We start from the raw sequence: 16,085 nt of genomic DNA on the forward strand, positions 1-16,085 counted from the left end.
GCCTGCAGATAGCGGGGGCACTTGTATCCTGCCCTCCCACCCCTGGCTTTCCCAGAAGAAGGCTTGTTCCCGTGCCAAGCGTGTGGGCTGCCTGCGCGCTGACCGTGCAGCCGCTATTGATTAGAGCAGCGGGCAGCAGGAACTGGCCTCACTCCCCCTGCTCCGGAGGGGAGGAAGCAGCCCCTCGGCTCTGCAGCGTGCGGATGCGGGCTCTGAACGGCTGCTTATTTGATGAAGGTTTAGTGTGATTTAATAAAGCCGCTGGCCTGGGAGGACAAACATGTGGGCTGCCTTGTCCTCCCCAGGCTGCTGGTTCCCCCCATCCTTTGGCTGGCAGGGAGAGCCCTGGATGCCGGGAGCCCGCATCCAGCCTCCTGGCAGCGGAGTTTTCCTTCCATTCAGGCAATTAAAGCCGGAGGTGGGCATCTGGATGTCAGCTCTGCGCATCCCTCAGGGCAAGAGAAAGCTGCAGCTCCGGTTACCGCTGCCCTGCAGCAACTGTTCAAGGTCCTGCAGCCTCCGGAATGGGAGTGGGAAGGGGAGAGAACCCAGCTGAAGATGGGGGCTGCTTTCTGCTGCGTGCTCCGATGGATGGAAGGGAGCGAGAGCGAAGCAACCGGAGCTTCCCGCTGGCTCCAGATGATGCTGCATAGTTTCCCTTTTAAAAGCAGAAGCTGGGGCTGGAGGAATAAATATTTGCCTTCCAATTCCTGTTGGAAACGCAAGGCTGTGTTTGGAGAGACGGTGTTAAACGGGAAGTCACCGGGGCCAGCGCCGGTTGTTGCTGTGACTGTTTTATGTGCTGGGTGCGATCCCGCTCCGCTCCCAACGGGAAGGGGCAGCAGCTTCAGCAGGGACAGAGGTGGGGTCACCCCCCCTGAGGGCTTTAACTGCGGCTGTGTTGCCACCACAGTCCTCCTCGGGTCAACAACGTCCCCTTATGCCAGGGCCTGGGCTTTGGTGGGGCACAGGACCCTGCTCCTTCCCCGCAGACCCTCGGCACTCCCCAGCCGGGGAACGCGGTTTCGGGATCGCAGGGGAGGAAAGAGCTGGGAATCCCGGCCGCGGCCCCTCCTGCCCCGGGGGGAGTGCTGCGAGCATCCAGCGCTGGCAAAGGAGGACTCTGATGCCGGGAAGGGCCGGCGGGGAGAGGCGAGGCTGCGGGTGCCCCGGGGAGCCGGAGCCCCGGCCCGGGGTCACGCTCACACAGGACAGAGCGCATCCAGGGATGGACGTGGGGCCCCGGGGCGGGCAGAGCGGAGGATGGCGGCCGGAGCTCCCCGCCACCATCTTAACGGCTGCAGCTGCCGCTGGGGGGGCCGGGGAACGCGGTGGCCCCCCGGGCTGAGCCGAACCGAGCCCGGGCAGGGCCATGGTGGAGGTGCCGGCCCCCAGCTCCCCGCCGGGAACGGCTTCCGGGCCCCCGCCTCCTCCCGCCGGGGCCGGGCCGAGGGAGGAGGAGGAGGAGGAGGAGGAAGAGGAGGAGGGGAGGGGGCTGTGGGCGCTTCCTGCCGCCGCCCCCACCGGGGCAGAGCGGAGCGGGAGCTGAGCCCGGCCCGGCCCAGCCGAGCGGCGCTTCCCTGGGGCCAGCGGAACTTCCCGGGGGGCCGCGGACAGCGCCGTTTGTTACCGGTATCTCGGGGCTCAGCTCGGATCTTGGGGCACTTTCGGCGGGGACCCCGGGGCGGAGCCGCCCTCGCCCAGCCTGCGGTGGCCGGGAGGGGCCGGTGCCAGCAGCGCCGCCGGTCCCCGGGGATGGGCTCCGCCGGGGCGCCCGCCGCTTAGCCCGGCTCTGCTCGGCACGGCCCGGCCCGGGGCACAGCGGGGCCACGCAGCATGGCCGCGGAGCTCAGCGCCGAGGAGGAGCAGGTAGGTCCCCGCCGGGTCGGGCTCGGGCTGGGCAGGACCCCGTGCGCTGCTCCCGTACCGGGCTCTCCCGGGGTGGTTTTTTCCCAGTGGGGCGGTTCTCCCTAAGGAAAATCCCATCTACAAAGCCCCCACCCCGCTCCGGACATCCCCGCACCCGCTATCCCCGCACACTGCACCCGCACAGCACCCCCATCGCTCAGGGCTCCCCGCACACCCAGAGGCCTGCGCAGGGGCGTGCAGGGCGCTGGGGTCCCGCACCCCCGGTAGCGGGGAGCCCCCCCCCCCCCCGGTGCCGGTGCCGGTGCCGGTGCTTGGCCCCGCAGGGCCGGGGGGCAGCCTGGCGCGGGGCTGCGTGTGCACGCTCTTCCCACGCCCCAGGCCGCCCGTGACGTCCCGGCTTCCTCCGCCGGCCCTTGCGTCACCGCGGGAGGATGTTGCTGGGCTCCATGGAGCCAGGCGGGGAGCACGGGATGGAGACGGCAGCCCCCGGCTCCCCCCCCTCCCCCGCCTCCTTTGTGTGCCCCCATCACCAGCGGTGCCCACGCTGGGCTCTGCATCCGCACCCCGAGCCCGCTGGACCGGGATGCGGAGGCTTCCTCGAAGCCAGGCTCCCCTCGGGTGGTCGCATCAGCCAGCTTGGGGCTGCGGTGCAAAGGGGAAAGGGACCAGGGGGTCGCTTTTGGGTTTGGTTGGTTGCTTTTCTCCTTTAAAACATCCATCTTGTCCATGGGGGGGGTTCCTAAGCCCCCATTGCCCCGCTCAGCCAGAGCTGGATGAGTCCATCCCGCAGCCCATGCTTGGGAAACGCAGCACTCCCAGGGTTTCTCCTCCACCACACCTCCCTCTTATCAGCTCCGCTCCCAGAGCCTATCCCCAGGGTAATCGAATCTGCGGGAGGTGGGGGTGTTTGTGCCCCATGTCCCTGCGCGTGCCCTTGATTTGTGTTCTGCATCACTGAGAGGGCAGAGCTTCCAGCAGGCATGGCTCTGGAAGCCCCTGCTCTGGCAGGGAGGCTCGGTTTGGTTTGGTTTGCATTGAGAGCTGATGTCCAGAGGGTTTGTTCTGTGTGGGAATAGTGGATGGGGAAGATGAAGGGGTATTTGCAGTAAGGGCTTCAGGTCTGGGTCATCAGGCTGCCCTTGGTGCGGGCCTCTGTGTCTTAGAAGCCAAAATAGTGTCAGTTTCTTTCTTCTCATTGGTGTCCATCCCTTTCCTGCCACGCTCTCATCCTCCTTGGGATCATCGGGATTTCCTCTGCTTGCTCCATTCCCCCCCGTTACCAACAGCAAGCCTGGGGTGAACTCACCCCTCTCCTCTCCCTGCCAGCCTCGGGTTGTGTCCTGCTCTATAGGATCTCTGCAGTTCCCAGCCTATCCCAGAGGGACCAAGCGGATGTTCCTCGGGGGTTTTTAGCCCATCTGCCATGTTACAGGAGTCATTCCTCCCCCGGTGCTGAAGGAGGAGGGTGGCTTTGAAGAGCCCCATGTTCCATGGCGGTGGCTTTGTCACCACCCTGCCCTGGCGCAGCGGGGACGCAGATGACGCCAGCGTTCCATAGAGCAGCATTGTTCAAAGTGCCCGGCTGCGGGCCATGGCACCCCTGGTTCCTGCTGCCACCCCGGAGCCAGACCCCTCCACACCTCTCTGAATCCATATGGGATGGGGACACAAACGATGGTGGGAGCCTGGTGCTGATGCTCAGCTGGGTAACACTCTCCTGCCATTGAGTGTCAGCACTGGTAAGCTCGGGATGTTGTTTTGTTCCTGGAGAAAGCTGGAATTCATGGCTGCCAAACCAGTGCTTGTTTATGTGGAGCTCCCTCCTTGCAAACACCCCGGCATCCCTCGAATTGGATCCTGGAAATGGGATTGCACGCAGTGTGGTGTGTTGGATGCTGAGGAAGGAGACACTGAATCACACAGCGCATCCTCTTGCCGCTGTCACTGTGCCCCTCGGGGCATCCTTCCCATCATCTCAGGGTGTCTTTCTCATCTCCAGCTGTGGTGTTGGTCTGAGGGCAGTGGGAATGTGCCTGGCATCCCTATGCCACGCTGGGGAGGGAGGATCTCTGCTGTTGGTTTGGGTTTGCATCTGTAGCGCAGCTTTGGGGCAGCTGGGGGACTTCCTGGCAAAGCTGGGGATCTGTTCCTCATCTTCGCTTATGGATAGGATACATACATATATATATGAATAGGATATGTATATGGTAGGATATATACATATATACACACACATGATGTGAGTGCTGTGTTAAGGCTGAAGGTGGTTTGTGTATAGACCCCTTTATTTTTCCGTCCCACTTCAACACAGGGGAAATGGTTGGAAATCTGGTCTATAAAAGAGCTGGTTTTGTTTTGCCAAAGCAGAGGCTGCTGGAGATGGAGCCATGAAGATAAATGTGCCCTATCAGTGCAGCTCCCAGGAAGAGCTCCTGCCAGGCACTGGGAGGGGTTGTTGGATGCTCTGTCTCCTTGGTGCCCCACTTTACCTGTTCCCCACCAGTCCCTTGTCCCCCACTACTGCAGATAAGTGGGGACCGATCCCACTGGCAAAGGAAGGGCTCAGAGCCAGGCTATTGAGATGCTCTTTCAGGTTGCTCCTGGCTGATGCTTGCCCAGACTCTGATATGAGTTAGGGAGCTCCTGGCTGCGATGAGCCGGGGGTCTGAGCTGTTCTTTAGCACCTTCCCATAGCCGGATGAGCCCTTTCCCCTTTGGAACCTGTCTGTTGTAACGCTGGGAATGTGACCCCTGGGATGAGCCAGGCTCCTTTGGCTCATGTCATGAGTGGGGCTCGCTGCTGCTGCCAGCCTTGCGCCGCCGATAAACCCCGGCCCTCGGCTTCCTCCGGTCGGAAGTCATTAATGCCGAGAGCTTTTCTGGCTCAATGGCTCCAGTAACTCCGTGCCTGACATCCAACACCGCCGCCTGCCTGCGCTGCCTGCACCCGGAGCCAGCCTTCGGCGCTCGCTCTCCCTCCTCCTCCTCCCCTTGTGCCTGCCATGGCATCCTCTGCTCTCGTGAGGATGGAAACCCTCCGCTTCGGGGGGTGGGAGCGGGGTGTTCCGGGGACTCCCTCCATCCTGCCCGCATCCTTTGAGGGGTACACGATCCCCCTCAGGGCTCCTGTTCGGCGCAGGGGCTCAATACACAGCACAAAGGGAAGATGCTTCCATTAGCACATGAGGTTCAGATGCATTTCTGATTCATACATTTAGGGTTATTTTGCTGGCATTCGGGGCTTGGAGGCCTGCTGGGAGGTTGAAGGTTCATTTTGTGACTTTGCTCCATCAGTGCTGGGGTTGGAAAAGTTTCTTGGTTTCTCCTGATTTGGGGTGCTTGGGGAGGGAAGGGTGCTTGTGCAGGATGGCCCTAGTGTATTACGGGGCTGTGAGGAGCAGCGGAAGCATCCTAGGACCGTGCACTGAACCCTTCTCACCTGGTCTCCTATGGCCATGTGAAACTGGCCTTACTGGGTGAGCTGGTCCGTGTCCTGAGCATGTCGAAGCACCAGCCCTTGTTACCCACGTTCACATGGCCACGGTTGCTGCTCCACAGCGGAGCTGCAGCCCTGGGGGCCGTTGTTGGGTGATGGATTCCCTCTGCGCTGGGGTTGCTGTGTCTGAACAGGAGTTTGCTGCCTGTAAAACCCTCCTTCCGCTCCCCCTCTCCCTCCCATGCGTCTCCCCCAGCCCCAATGCCAGCACCCTCCCACTGGGTCCCTTCCCCACGCTGGCATTGCCCCATCTCCATCCTCCTTCCCCAGTACTTGCTGTAGAGCTCCCAGCCTCACCCAGAGGAGCTGTTGAGCCATGCTCAGCCCCTGCCCATGCACTGAGGACCATGTAGCTCCCACTGTATCCAGGGATGCTCCTGGGTCACTGTTCCCCATCCTGCTGCACACCCCTCGTCTCTCCTGCAGGCGACCAAGCAGTTCCTGGAGGAGATCAACAAGTGGACGGGCCAGTACAATGTGTCCCCGCTCTCCTGGAACGTGGCCGTCAAGTTCCTCATGGCCCGCAAGTTCGACGTCCTGCGCGCCATCGAGCTCTTCCACTCCTACCGGGTAAGCAGGGAGGGCTTCAGCTCTGTGGGATCTCTGGTCCCACGGATGTCCCTTCCCTTAGGATCCCAGCCTGGGTTGGGTTGAAGGGACCTTAAAGCTCATCCAGTCCCAACCCATGCCACGGGCAGGGACCCCTTCCCCTAGAGCAGCTTGCTCCAAGCCCCTGTGTCCAACCTGGCCTTGAGCACTGCCAGGGATGGGGCAGCCACAGCTTCTCTGGGCACCCTGTGCCAGCGCCTCAGCACCCTCACAGGGAACAGCTTCTGCCTAAGAGCTAAGCTCAGTCTCCCCTGCTTCAGTGTGAACCCATCACCCCTTGTCCTATCACTGCAGTCCCTGATGAAGAGTCCCTCCCCAGCATCCTTGTGGCCCCCTTCAGACACTGGAAGCTGCTCTGAGGTCTCCACACAGCTTCTCTTCTCCAGGCTGAACAGCCCCCATTTCCTTAGCCTGTCCCCCAGTTTTCTCAGCCTGGTTTTGTCTTTTTCTTTCACTCGCTTATGAGTTTTATCTGGATGGAAAACTCCTATTCCAGCCATGGCGATCACTATGGAGATCCTGGTGACCCCAATCCCCTCCACTGAGAACAGTGTGTGCGATGCTGCAGAGCATCTCCCCATAGATAAAGGATATATACACACCAGTAATACCTTTCCCATCCTAGTTTTGCTTAGCTGCTCCTCCCTATGCTTGAAAATGGGGCCACGGAGCAGGGGTTTCCCCTGGGGGGCCGGGTGCCCCATAGGGATGTGAAGGTGGGTCACACCAGCTCCCTGCCCGCAGGAGACGCGGCTGAAGGAGGGCATCGTGAAGCTGAAGCCACACGAGGAGCCGCTGCGCTCGGAGCTGCTCAGTGGCAAGTTCACCATCCTGGTAGGTTGGGGTCCCCCCCTCCCCGAGGTACCCCCTGGTGCTGGGGGTGGCCTGACCCTGTTCCCTCTCCAGAGCGTGCGGGACCCCTCGGGAGCCTCCATCGCCCTCTTCACAGCCAAGCTGCACCACCCCAGCAAGAGCGTGCAGCATGTGGTGCTCCAGGCGCTCTTCTACCTGCTGGACCGAGCGGTGGAGAGGTGAGCCTGCGGGGTACACGTCCCGGGGGTGAGGGGAGATGCTGCTGCGTGCTGAGGGCTTGGTGAAACCCCTCAAAAGGCTTCACGGGGAAAGCATGTGCCACCTTCCCATGAAGGTGAACTCCTGTGTGCCTCTGTGTATCCCATCTATAGTTAGGGGAGAGAAGGGGTCACAGCATCCTGTGTCTTCCCCTGGGTTGAAGTCAAGCCAGGCATCCCCATGGGGACGTTCAGCAGGGGAACAAAGCCCCTCCAGCCCTGCAGCAGGCTCTTTCCAGCCTTTCCCTGCCCTCATCCAGGTTTCAGTGCAGCAGAGCCCCTGGTTCCTGCAGGCTTTGGCTGGGGAGCAGCAGCCCTGCCACGGGTAATGTGAGCCCTGCCAAAAATACAATGCCAGGATGTCCCATGTATCCTGCTGGGCTCTTTCTGGTTTTGAACATACCCATCATGGGTGGTGCAGCTGAGACGGGCTTAAGGCTTAAGCCAAGGCTTAAATAAGGGTTCTTAAATAAGGAGCAGCTGGGAAATGCAGAAGTGAGGCTGGGTCCTGGAAGCACAAAGGGGAATTTTTGGAGTCAGCAAGTGGAGGGCAGGGCTAGACTGCTTGTGCAGGAGCTGAGCGGTTGGATGTGATGGGGTTGATGTTGGTCTTTGCCATCTCTCAGCTTCGAAACGCAGAGGAACGGGCTGGTGTTCATCTACGACATGGCAGGCTCGCAGTACACCAACTTTGAGCTGGACCTCAGCAAGAAGATCCTCAACCTGCTCAAGGTAAGGGTGAGGGTTGACCTGGTGTCTGGGGGTGGCTTTGCTCACCAAGGACATGAAGTGCTGTGGGCTTGGGGTGGGTTTCCACCCTGGACCATGCTGACCATGTCTCGGCTGAAGTGCACCAGCCCCATAGGGCTCAGGAAGGCGCTGGGAGCCAGACCCAGCCATGCTGCAGTATCCCATGGCGGGGAGGGCTCAGCTGTCCCGGCTGGAATTCCTCCTGCAGCTGCTGGCAGCGCTGTTGGGAAAACAGATGCAAGTTATTCTCCAATCGTGCTGGCATTTGGTGCCTCCTCCCTTCGCTGGAAGGAAGAAATAACAGCAAATACTGGCTGGGGTGTGCGCTCTGAGCAAACCCGGGCTCCCCCGCAGAGCCAATCCCTTATCCTGCCTAATTCCATGGAAATCATTTGATTTCCTATGGGAAAAAGATGTGCTTCAGATGTGGCACTGCCGCTTCGGGGTCCCTTCGGTATCACCTCTGCTGGGCCATGCCCCCACACGCTGTCAGAGCATGGAGAGGGGCTGGTTCCTGCCCCACAGCGTGGCTCTGACCCCCTCCTGCCCACAGGGAGCCTTCCCGGCCCGGCTCAAGAAGGTTTTCATCGTGGGAGCGCCCATGTGGTTCCGTGTGCCCTACTCCATCATCAGCCTGCTGCTCAAGGAGAAGCTGCGGGAGCGGGTGAGCGCAGGGACCCCAGCACGGGACCATTGGGGAGGGCTGGGGCTGGTTTCCTTTTGGGACAGGATGGTGTAAGCACCCTGTGCCCCTCAGCCCCATCCACTGAGCCCAAATCCATGAGAAGCAGAGGCTCCCTCGGTTTCCTCCATAGGAGCCAACCTGCTTTGGTGTTTTCAGCAAGTAGCTTTGGAAATTGCCTTTGGTTTCTTCCCTTGTGGGGCGGCTGCCAGCAGCAGCAAGTGGGGGCAATGGTAAAGCATTAAAGGGAAAGGAAACCTCTGCTGAGCACACAGGAGAAAGGGAACTTTCAATACCTGTGCTCAGGCCCTACCTGGCAAAGGCAAACCCACCTGAACCAGCATCCTCAGCACCAGTGGTGCTGATAGAGCCCAGCTCCATGCTGATATCTCCCTGGGCTGGACTTTGCCCCTCTGCTTTGGGTAGGAGCTCAGGAATGTGGAGCTGGGTGTCAGTGTGGACTCCCACCCTGGGAACATGAGGTGGGGACAGCCTTTGTTGCCCCACTGATGTCCTCTCAGGTCCCCTCCCAAGGCAGAGGAGGAAGGGGGAAGACCCCAATGCAGGTTGGGGTCCATGGGAACTGGTCCAGGCTGTTGTGATCTCTGTCCCCTTCCCCTCAAACCCTCCCCATCCTTCTTGGAGTCACCCCTGTGCTTCCCTGTCCTCCTGCAGGTGCAGATGGTGAAGATGTCGGAGCTGAAGGAGCACCTGCCCCGGGAATGCCTCCCCGAGTACCTCGGGGGGTCCCTCAGACTGGACCCCCTGAGCTGGAACTGCCGGTTCCTGCCGCAGCAGAACGGGCACCCCGACCCCCTGGACGAGCTCATCCTGGTGCCGCTGGCGGCCCCCAAAGACAACGGCTCCGTCCACGTCCCCGGGCCCAAGTCCGTGACGCTGCAGGAGCTGCTGGAGCACGTCAGCCTCAAGCAGAAACGCGGCATCTATGAGGAGTACGAAGACATTCGGCGCAGGAGCCCCGCGGGCACCTTTGTGTGCTCTTTGTGAGTTGGGGGCAAGGAGCCCATTGGGGGGACCCCTCTCTTGCAGACCCCTTCCCTGTGCTCCTGCTGCCTCTTTGAGGTGCGCTGCTCTGGGTTAGCCATGGAGAGCCCCAGCTTAGTGATGCTGCCAGCCGCCTTTGGGGCTCTTGCAGCCGCAGGGGGACAGCGGGGACAAGGAGCTGGCTGGGACTCTGCTTCCCGAGGCTTTGGCCAGCTGATGGCAGCAGAGCCCATGCTACAGGCACTGAAGGCTTGTGTGGAGGGAGAAACGTTCCCTTTCCTTCCCTGCCTAGAAAGCATCCCTACTTCCCTCTCTTCTCCCCTGCCTCCCAGGGCACCCTACAACCAGGAGAAGAACCGGTATGGGGACGTGCCCTGCCTGGACCAAACCCGTGTCAAGCTGGCGAAGCCGTACAGCCGCCCAGAGGTGAGCCAGCGGGGATGGGAATGTGGGGTACCCCCATCCTGGCTGTCCCCCCATCCTGGCTGTCCCCCCATCCTGGCTGTCCCCCCATCCCAGCCATGGAGCTCCAGAGGGCTCATGCTGTGCATGCTTTTGTCCCTGCAGCTGACTGACTACATCAACGCGAGCTTCATGGATGGCTACAAGCAGAGGAACGCTTACATCGGGACTCAGGGTACGGCGCAAGCCACCAAGGGGTCATTTTGCTCCTGGTGCATGAGTGGGCTTCACCTCCCTGCCCAGCATCAGTCACTGCCCACAGTGGGGGACATCCCGGGAGCAGGGAGCAAGTCCCCTGCTCTGTGGGTGGATTTGGCCCTCTCTGGGTCCCATCTGCCCAGGGATGAAGCAGCAGGGAGCAGAGAGGGGGGATCAGGGCTGAGCCATAGGGATTTGGTGCTGGAGCAGGGGACAGTCGCTTGCAGCTCCAGGCAGGGTTGGTGGATCCACACTGGGGTCGGTGCCCATGGGAAAGGGCTCTGGTTGCGGGTAAGGGACTACTGGGCAAAGGGGCTTGATGCATGTGGTATCCCTGCAGGGCCTCTGGAAAACACCTATGGGGACTTCTGGCGCATGGTGTGGGAGCAGAACGTCCTGGTGATCGTGATGACAACCCGGTGAGTGCTCATGGGGGCACAGCTCGGGTTGCCTTGGGGAAAGGAGCGTTTCTGATGTTGGACGGGCAGCGCCGTGCTCCCTGCAGTGACCCTGCAGCCGTGGTGCCAGGCAGAGCCTCGCAGCGTGGGGGAATCGCATCAGGAGTAGGCCATTCATCCCATGTGGGGACCAAAGGCGGGTGGCATGGAACATGTCCCTAAGCAAGGCGGGGAGGACATCACCAGCTTGTCCTTGTGCTGCTCCCAGGCTGGAGGAGGGAGGCAGGAGGAAGTGCGGGCAGTACTGGCCCCTGGAGAAGGACACGAAGGTGTGCTTTGGGGCGCTGACCATCACCAACCTGGGCGTGGAGAACCTCAGCCACTACAAGAAAACCATCCTGGAGATCCACAGCTCGGAGGTGCGTGGCTGCAGCAGCCTGGCAGGGGGACACCGGGGTCCTCCATGGCCAGGGGAGAGGTCTAACCCCACTGCTTGCCCCCAGACCAGGGAGCGGCGGCTCGTGTCCCACTTCCAGTACCTGAGCTGGCCGGATTACGGCGTCCCCTCCTCTGCTGCCACCCTCATTGACTTCCTGGGGGCTGTGAAGCAGCAGCAGCGGGTGGCAGTCAGTGCCCTGGGACCTCGCTTCAAGGGTCACCCAGGGGGACCCCCAGTCGTGGTGCACTGCAGCGCTGGCATCGGCAGGACAGGTAATGGGGATGAGGATTTGGTGGGCCCAGGAGAATTACAGAATCCCAGCCTGGTTTGGGTTGAAGGGACCTTAAAGCTCACCCAGCTCCAACCCCTGCCACGGGCAGGGACCCCTTCCACTGGAGCAGCTTGCTCCAAGCCCCTGTGTCCAACCTGGCCTTGAACACTGCCAGGGATGGGGCAGCCACAGCTTCTCTGGGCACCCTGTGCCAGCGCCTCAGCACCCTCACAGGGAAGAGCTTCTGCCTAAGAGCTCAGCTCAGTCTCCCCTCGGGCAGGTTCAAGCCATTCCCCTTGGCCTGTCCCTACAGGCCCTTGTCCCAAGCCCCTCTCCAGGTTTCCTGCAGCCCCTTTAGGCATTGGAGCTGCTCTAAGGTCTCCTCTTCAGGAGCCTTCTCCAGGCTGCCCCAGCCCAGCATTCTTGGGCACTAGATGCTGGCTTCTGATGCCCATGGCATCACGCAGGAAGTTGGTGGGTGTGCTGATGGCCACTGCTGCCCCTCTCTGATTCTCCCAAGAGGCTGCAGTGTCTCTTTGGTGGCTGACCCCATCCCCGTCGCCATCCCCAGGTACCTTCTGCGCCCTGGACATCTGCCTGTCGCAGCTGCAGGACGTGGGCACGCTCAACATCTACCAGACGGTGCTGCGCATGCGGAGCCAGCGCGCCTTCAGCATCCAGACCCCCGAGCAGTATTACTTCTGTTACACCGCCATCCTGGAGCACGCCCAGCGCGAGGGGCTCCTGCTCACCAACCACAGCCGGCCCGCCCCGGACAAGAGCTCGCCGGGACACTGAGACCCACAGGACCCGGGGCTGCCAGAGCCGCCTCTGCGCCCACCGGGACCCAGCAGTGTGCAGGCACTGCCCATCCGTGACCATTAGCACTGCTGTCAAACTGTGCCTTATCAACCCAAGGGGTGGCTGTCGCTCACTGGGGGCAGAGGATGGCATGGAAGAGGCTCTCGCTCCTCCCCATGGTGTTTGTGATGGGTGGGTGGTTGGCTGGTTGCTTGGGGAGGTGTGGTTTTTCTTCTCTTGGAGTTGTGTTCTTCTTTTGTTTGATATATTGGTTTGGTGGGACCATCTCAAATGTATCTAAGAGGGGCTTTGTAAAGCCCTAGGAAATGTATTTCCAGTCCTGCCCCTGCCGGGGGCTTAGGAAGAGGCACCTACTTCAGTCTTACCTGCCACTACGTCTGTGTGTCTGTATGTATGTGTGTATATAATATATCCACGCTGTGCCCGACCCCGGCTATTATATAGATACATATATACAAGCACCCGTTACTGCAGCTCCCGTGGGGCCCTCCTGTCCTGCCCTCTCCCTGCTGTGATCCCTGGAGCGGTGAGTTTGGGCCTGGCTCTGTCTTGTCTTCCTTTGTTTCCCCCTTTCCTGCCTCCCCTGCTCCCCACGGGCAGCACTGGTACCCGGTACCCTATGGGGATGCTCAACAGCATCCCCTGCTTCCCTTCTCTCGTCTTCCCCATCCTCACCTCCCGCTGGGAGCCTGTGCTCCTGGGAGGAGGATCTGGAGGCCATTGGCTGTGGGTTGGCTCACCAGCATCCCCTGCCCCTTGGGGCCTCACTAGGTACGAGGTGATGGGGCCGGACAGAGGGATGCATGGGGACCGACCGGCTCTCCAGGTTGCCAGCAGTGGGAACCCAGCCCTGTGGTGAGTCACGGGCTGGAAGAGCGCTGAGCACAAAGAGCCTGGGCCCTGGAGAGGTGACAACCGAGGGCCGGGGAGCTGGGGCTGCAGCGCCTGCACCTCGGGCCTTTATACTGTAATAAGCTCTTTGAATGTGTATATTCTTATTTTTTTATAATCTGGGGGGGTTGAGGTTTTGTTTGGTTGGTTTTTGGTTTTTTTTTTATTTAACATTAACTTGATCCAAGCCAGAGCCAGAAGTTATTTGTAAATGTTCCTATTTTGCTCTCGTTCAGAGAAACGTTTTTGTTGTTGTTACTTTTTGGGTTTGGTTTTGATTTGATTTGTATCGACCTATAAATATACTACCAGTGACCAGGCCTTTGGGCTCTTGTGGAGTCAGTCTGGGGCAGGAGAGGAGAGAGAGGGAAGTTGAGGGCTTTGTGGTCCCCAAAAATCAAGCTGGCCTCATCCCCGGGGGCACACAGCCCTGCCACAGCCTCATAGCACTGTGGGGAACATGGGGTGGGATATGCATGGGGCTGGAGGGCTCAGGCCCTGGTCCTGGGTGAGGCCCCATGGGAGATAACCAGGCTGCAGGCAGTGTCCCTGGGCAGGCAGGATAAGGGCTGGAGGGAAGGAACAAGCTCCCTTCCATGCTCCTACCTCTGTTCTCATGCCCCACAGCATCCTCTCCTGTCCTCCTTCAAGCAGCAGGCTCTTTGGAGCTGCCTCTTTGTGTAGTCCCTTTCTCCACCTTCCTTCCTTCTATCTTTACGAGTAATTCCTTAGGAAGTGCCACCCTGATGACACCAAACCTCTGCCTGTGAGGAAAACCCAGGCCTTAGCTGGAAAGGCAATGCCCTGGATGGAGGGGCCAAGCAAGCAGGGCCACACTGTCAAAAAGGATGGGCTGATTTGAGCAGGGTTGTGATGCTACAGGTGTCACTCAAGGAATGGAAGCAAAGATTAAAGGAATGGAGGTGTTGGGCATTACTGGTATTTCTTCAGCTCCTTCCATCCTCTGGGCAGCATCCATTGTCTTCCTGCTGTCGGGAGCATTCAAATGGTGGCAGCAGCATTTGGCTGCTGGATTTGGGGTGAGGGCACAATACCGCATGGGCACAGCTGGAGGGGAACGTGGCTGGGCTGGCTGTGAGCTCCAGGGGTGACCGCCTGCCCCAGCGCCTTTGGGTGCGAGTGATGCCAGTCCTGGAGCAGCAGCCACAGCCTGAGGCTTCAGGGAAGGGAAGACATAAGGTGGCGGGTGCAAATGAAGCCCTAGAGCCAGCAGGAGAGCACATGTCCCCGAGCAGGCTCACAGATAGGTGGGAAGAGCAGCATCTGTGTTTGCTCAGCTGGAGTGAGAAGAAGCCAAAAGAGGCCTTTCTGCCATTGGGAGAAGAGGAAACCTGCAAGCTGTGTCAGACTTGGCCATGCCAAACGGGGGCCAAAGCATGGGTGGGATGGCTGGAAAAGGACTGGTGGCAGCAGCAGGGTGTCTGTCTCGGAAGGGTGCATGCCCCAGTGCCATGGCTGGGTGGGATTTGAGTACTCCTGGTGCCGGGCATGTCCTGCCTGTGGAGCTGTTTTGTTTCAGCTGGGGGGTCTCCTTCCTGCTGTGCTCCTCAAGCAGCGTCGGCCTGACCTGCAAAGCAGCTCCCCCAATTGGGCTGGCCTGGAGTTTCCCTCCCAGTGCCTGTTGCAGGGCAGCTCCAGCATCCAAGGGAGCTCCTCATGCCTGGGAAGAAGGATCCTGGTGCCCTTTCTTCACCCAGCTGAGCTTTCCTGCTGGCATGTGTGCAGGAAATCCAGAGCAGGGCAATGGAGCTGGTGCAGGGCTGGAGCACAAGGGTGATGGGGAAGGGCTGAGGGACCTGGGGGGGTCAGGCTGGAGAAGAGAAGGCTCAGGGGGGACCTGATCACTGCCTCCAACTGCCTGACAGGAGGATGGAGCCAGGAGGGGCTGGGCTCTGCTCCCAAGGAACAAGGGATGGGACAAGAGGAACCGGCCTCAAGCTGCACCAGGGCAGGTTTAGATGGAGCTGAGGAACAATTCCTGCCCCAGAGGTGCTCAGGCATTGGAACAGGCTGCCCAGGGCAGGGCTGCAGGCACCGTCCCTGCAAGTGTTCACACAGCGTGGAGATGAGGCCTCAGTGCCATGGGTTAGTGGTAGCCTGGGCACTGATGGGGAACAGTTGGACTTGAGCTTACGGGTCTTTTCCAGCCTGGTTGATCCAGTGATTCCATGATTCAGGAAGGGGGTGTTTGCGTCTCATTTTCAGGCCTGTGCTGTGAGCAGTGGCTCTCCCTAGGCTGTCAGGAAGGTGCTGGGACCACAACCCAGCTTTAGGTTATGCCCTGTGTCCCACGGGCTGTGGAATCCCACCCAACCCCACTCAGCGTGCAAGGGTAAAGGCAGTTGTGCCTTTTAGCTGAATTCTGTGTGATGTGGGCATGGAGAACCAGAGCATTTCCAAGAGACCCGTGTCCTGGCTGCCCATCAGCATCATGGTAGAACACCAGGCACCACTGTAAAGAGGGTGTTTAACCAAAAGGCACTTCAGGTTCATGTTAATATATATTTATTTTAAGCTTAATTTTTCTTTTTTTGCCTTTTAGAATGTGTTAAGAGCAGCAGTCGGTGGGGCTGGACTTCAAACTGGAGGGTTGGAGGGTTTGTAACTGGCCCAGAGGCCTTCAACAGGCAAATGACAGCAGAGACAGGCAGAGGATTCCTTTGGCTGCCTTTGGACAGCAGAGTGGAAAGGGAAAACACTGGCTCTGAATGGGAATTCGTAGACCTCAGCAGCTCCCTGCAAGGAGGGACAAGATCCCATCTGTGCCGGAGGCGGAGGAAAGGGTTGTAAGCATTTTCCATGGGAAAACAACCCAAACACTCCCCCCCCACCCCAATGACTATTTCCAAGGCTGTGTTTCTTGTCAAAGCTGGTGTTTTCAGTGCTCCTGCACAACATGAGGGTTTGTTCCATCCCCTCCTCCTCCTTGTGCCAGCAGGTCCTGCTTGGCACTGGGATTTCTGTGGAAATGGCCACTTCATGCAGACAGCCAAGTGTTACTGGGAATGAAGCTTTGAGCTGCTTGAAGAGGGGTGGGAGGAGGTTTGCTTTGCCCTGCCTGCAGCATCACCCTTTCCCTGGAGCACCCCTGGGATGGGGATC

The 16,085-nt window shown here is 60.0% G+C and overlaps 1 protein-coding gene across 1 annotated transcript; it reads left to right on the plus strand.

The window, feature by feature from the left end:
- The first annotated feature begins 1,616 nt into the window (after positions 1-1,616).
- PTPN9 (protein tyrosine phosphatase non-receptor type 9) lies at positions 1,617-12,108 on the plus strand. Its single transcript, XM_061347708.1, has 13 exons — positions 1,617-1,869; positions 5,792-5,935; positions 6,719-6,808; positions 6,881-7,005; positions 7,671-7,776; positions 8,348-8,458; positions 9,152-9,480; positions 9,814-9,907; positions 10,049-10,118; positions 10,482-10,560; positions 10,808-10,958; positions 11,043-11,250; positions 11,821-12,108. The coding sequence occupies exons 1-13, from the start codon at positions 1,837-1,839 to the stop codon at positions 12,045-12,047; spliced, it is 1,767 nt and encodes a 588-aa protein (XP_061203692.1). The 5' UTR covers positions 1,617-1,836; the 3' UTR covers positions 12,048-12,108.
- The last annotated feature ends 3,977 nt before the right edge of the window (positions 12,109-16,085 follow it).

The sequence above is a fragment of the Neopsephotus bourkii genome, unplaced genomic scaffold (genome assembly GCF_033783945.1).
Source record: "Neopsephotus bourkii isolate Nb327-2 ecotype Australia unplaced genomic scaffold, CSIRO-AGI_Nbou_v1 NB_318, whole genome shotgun sequence".
NCBI classification, from domain to species: domain Eukaryota; kingdom Metazoa; phylum Chordata; class Aves; order Psittaciformes; family Psittacidae; genus Neopsephotus; species Neopsephotus bourkii.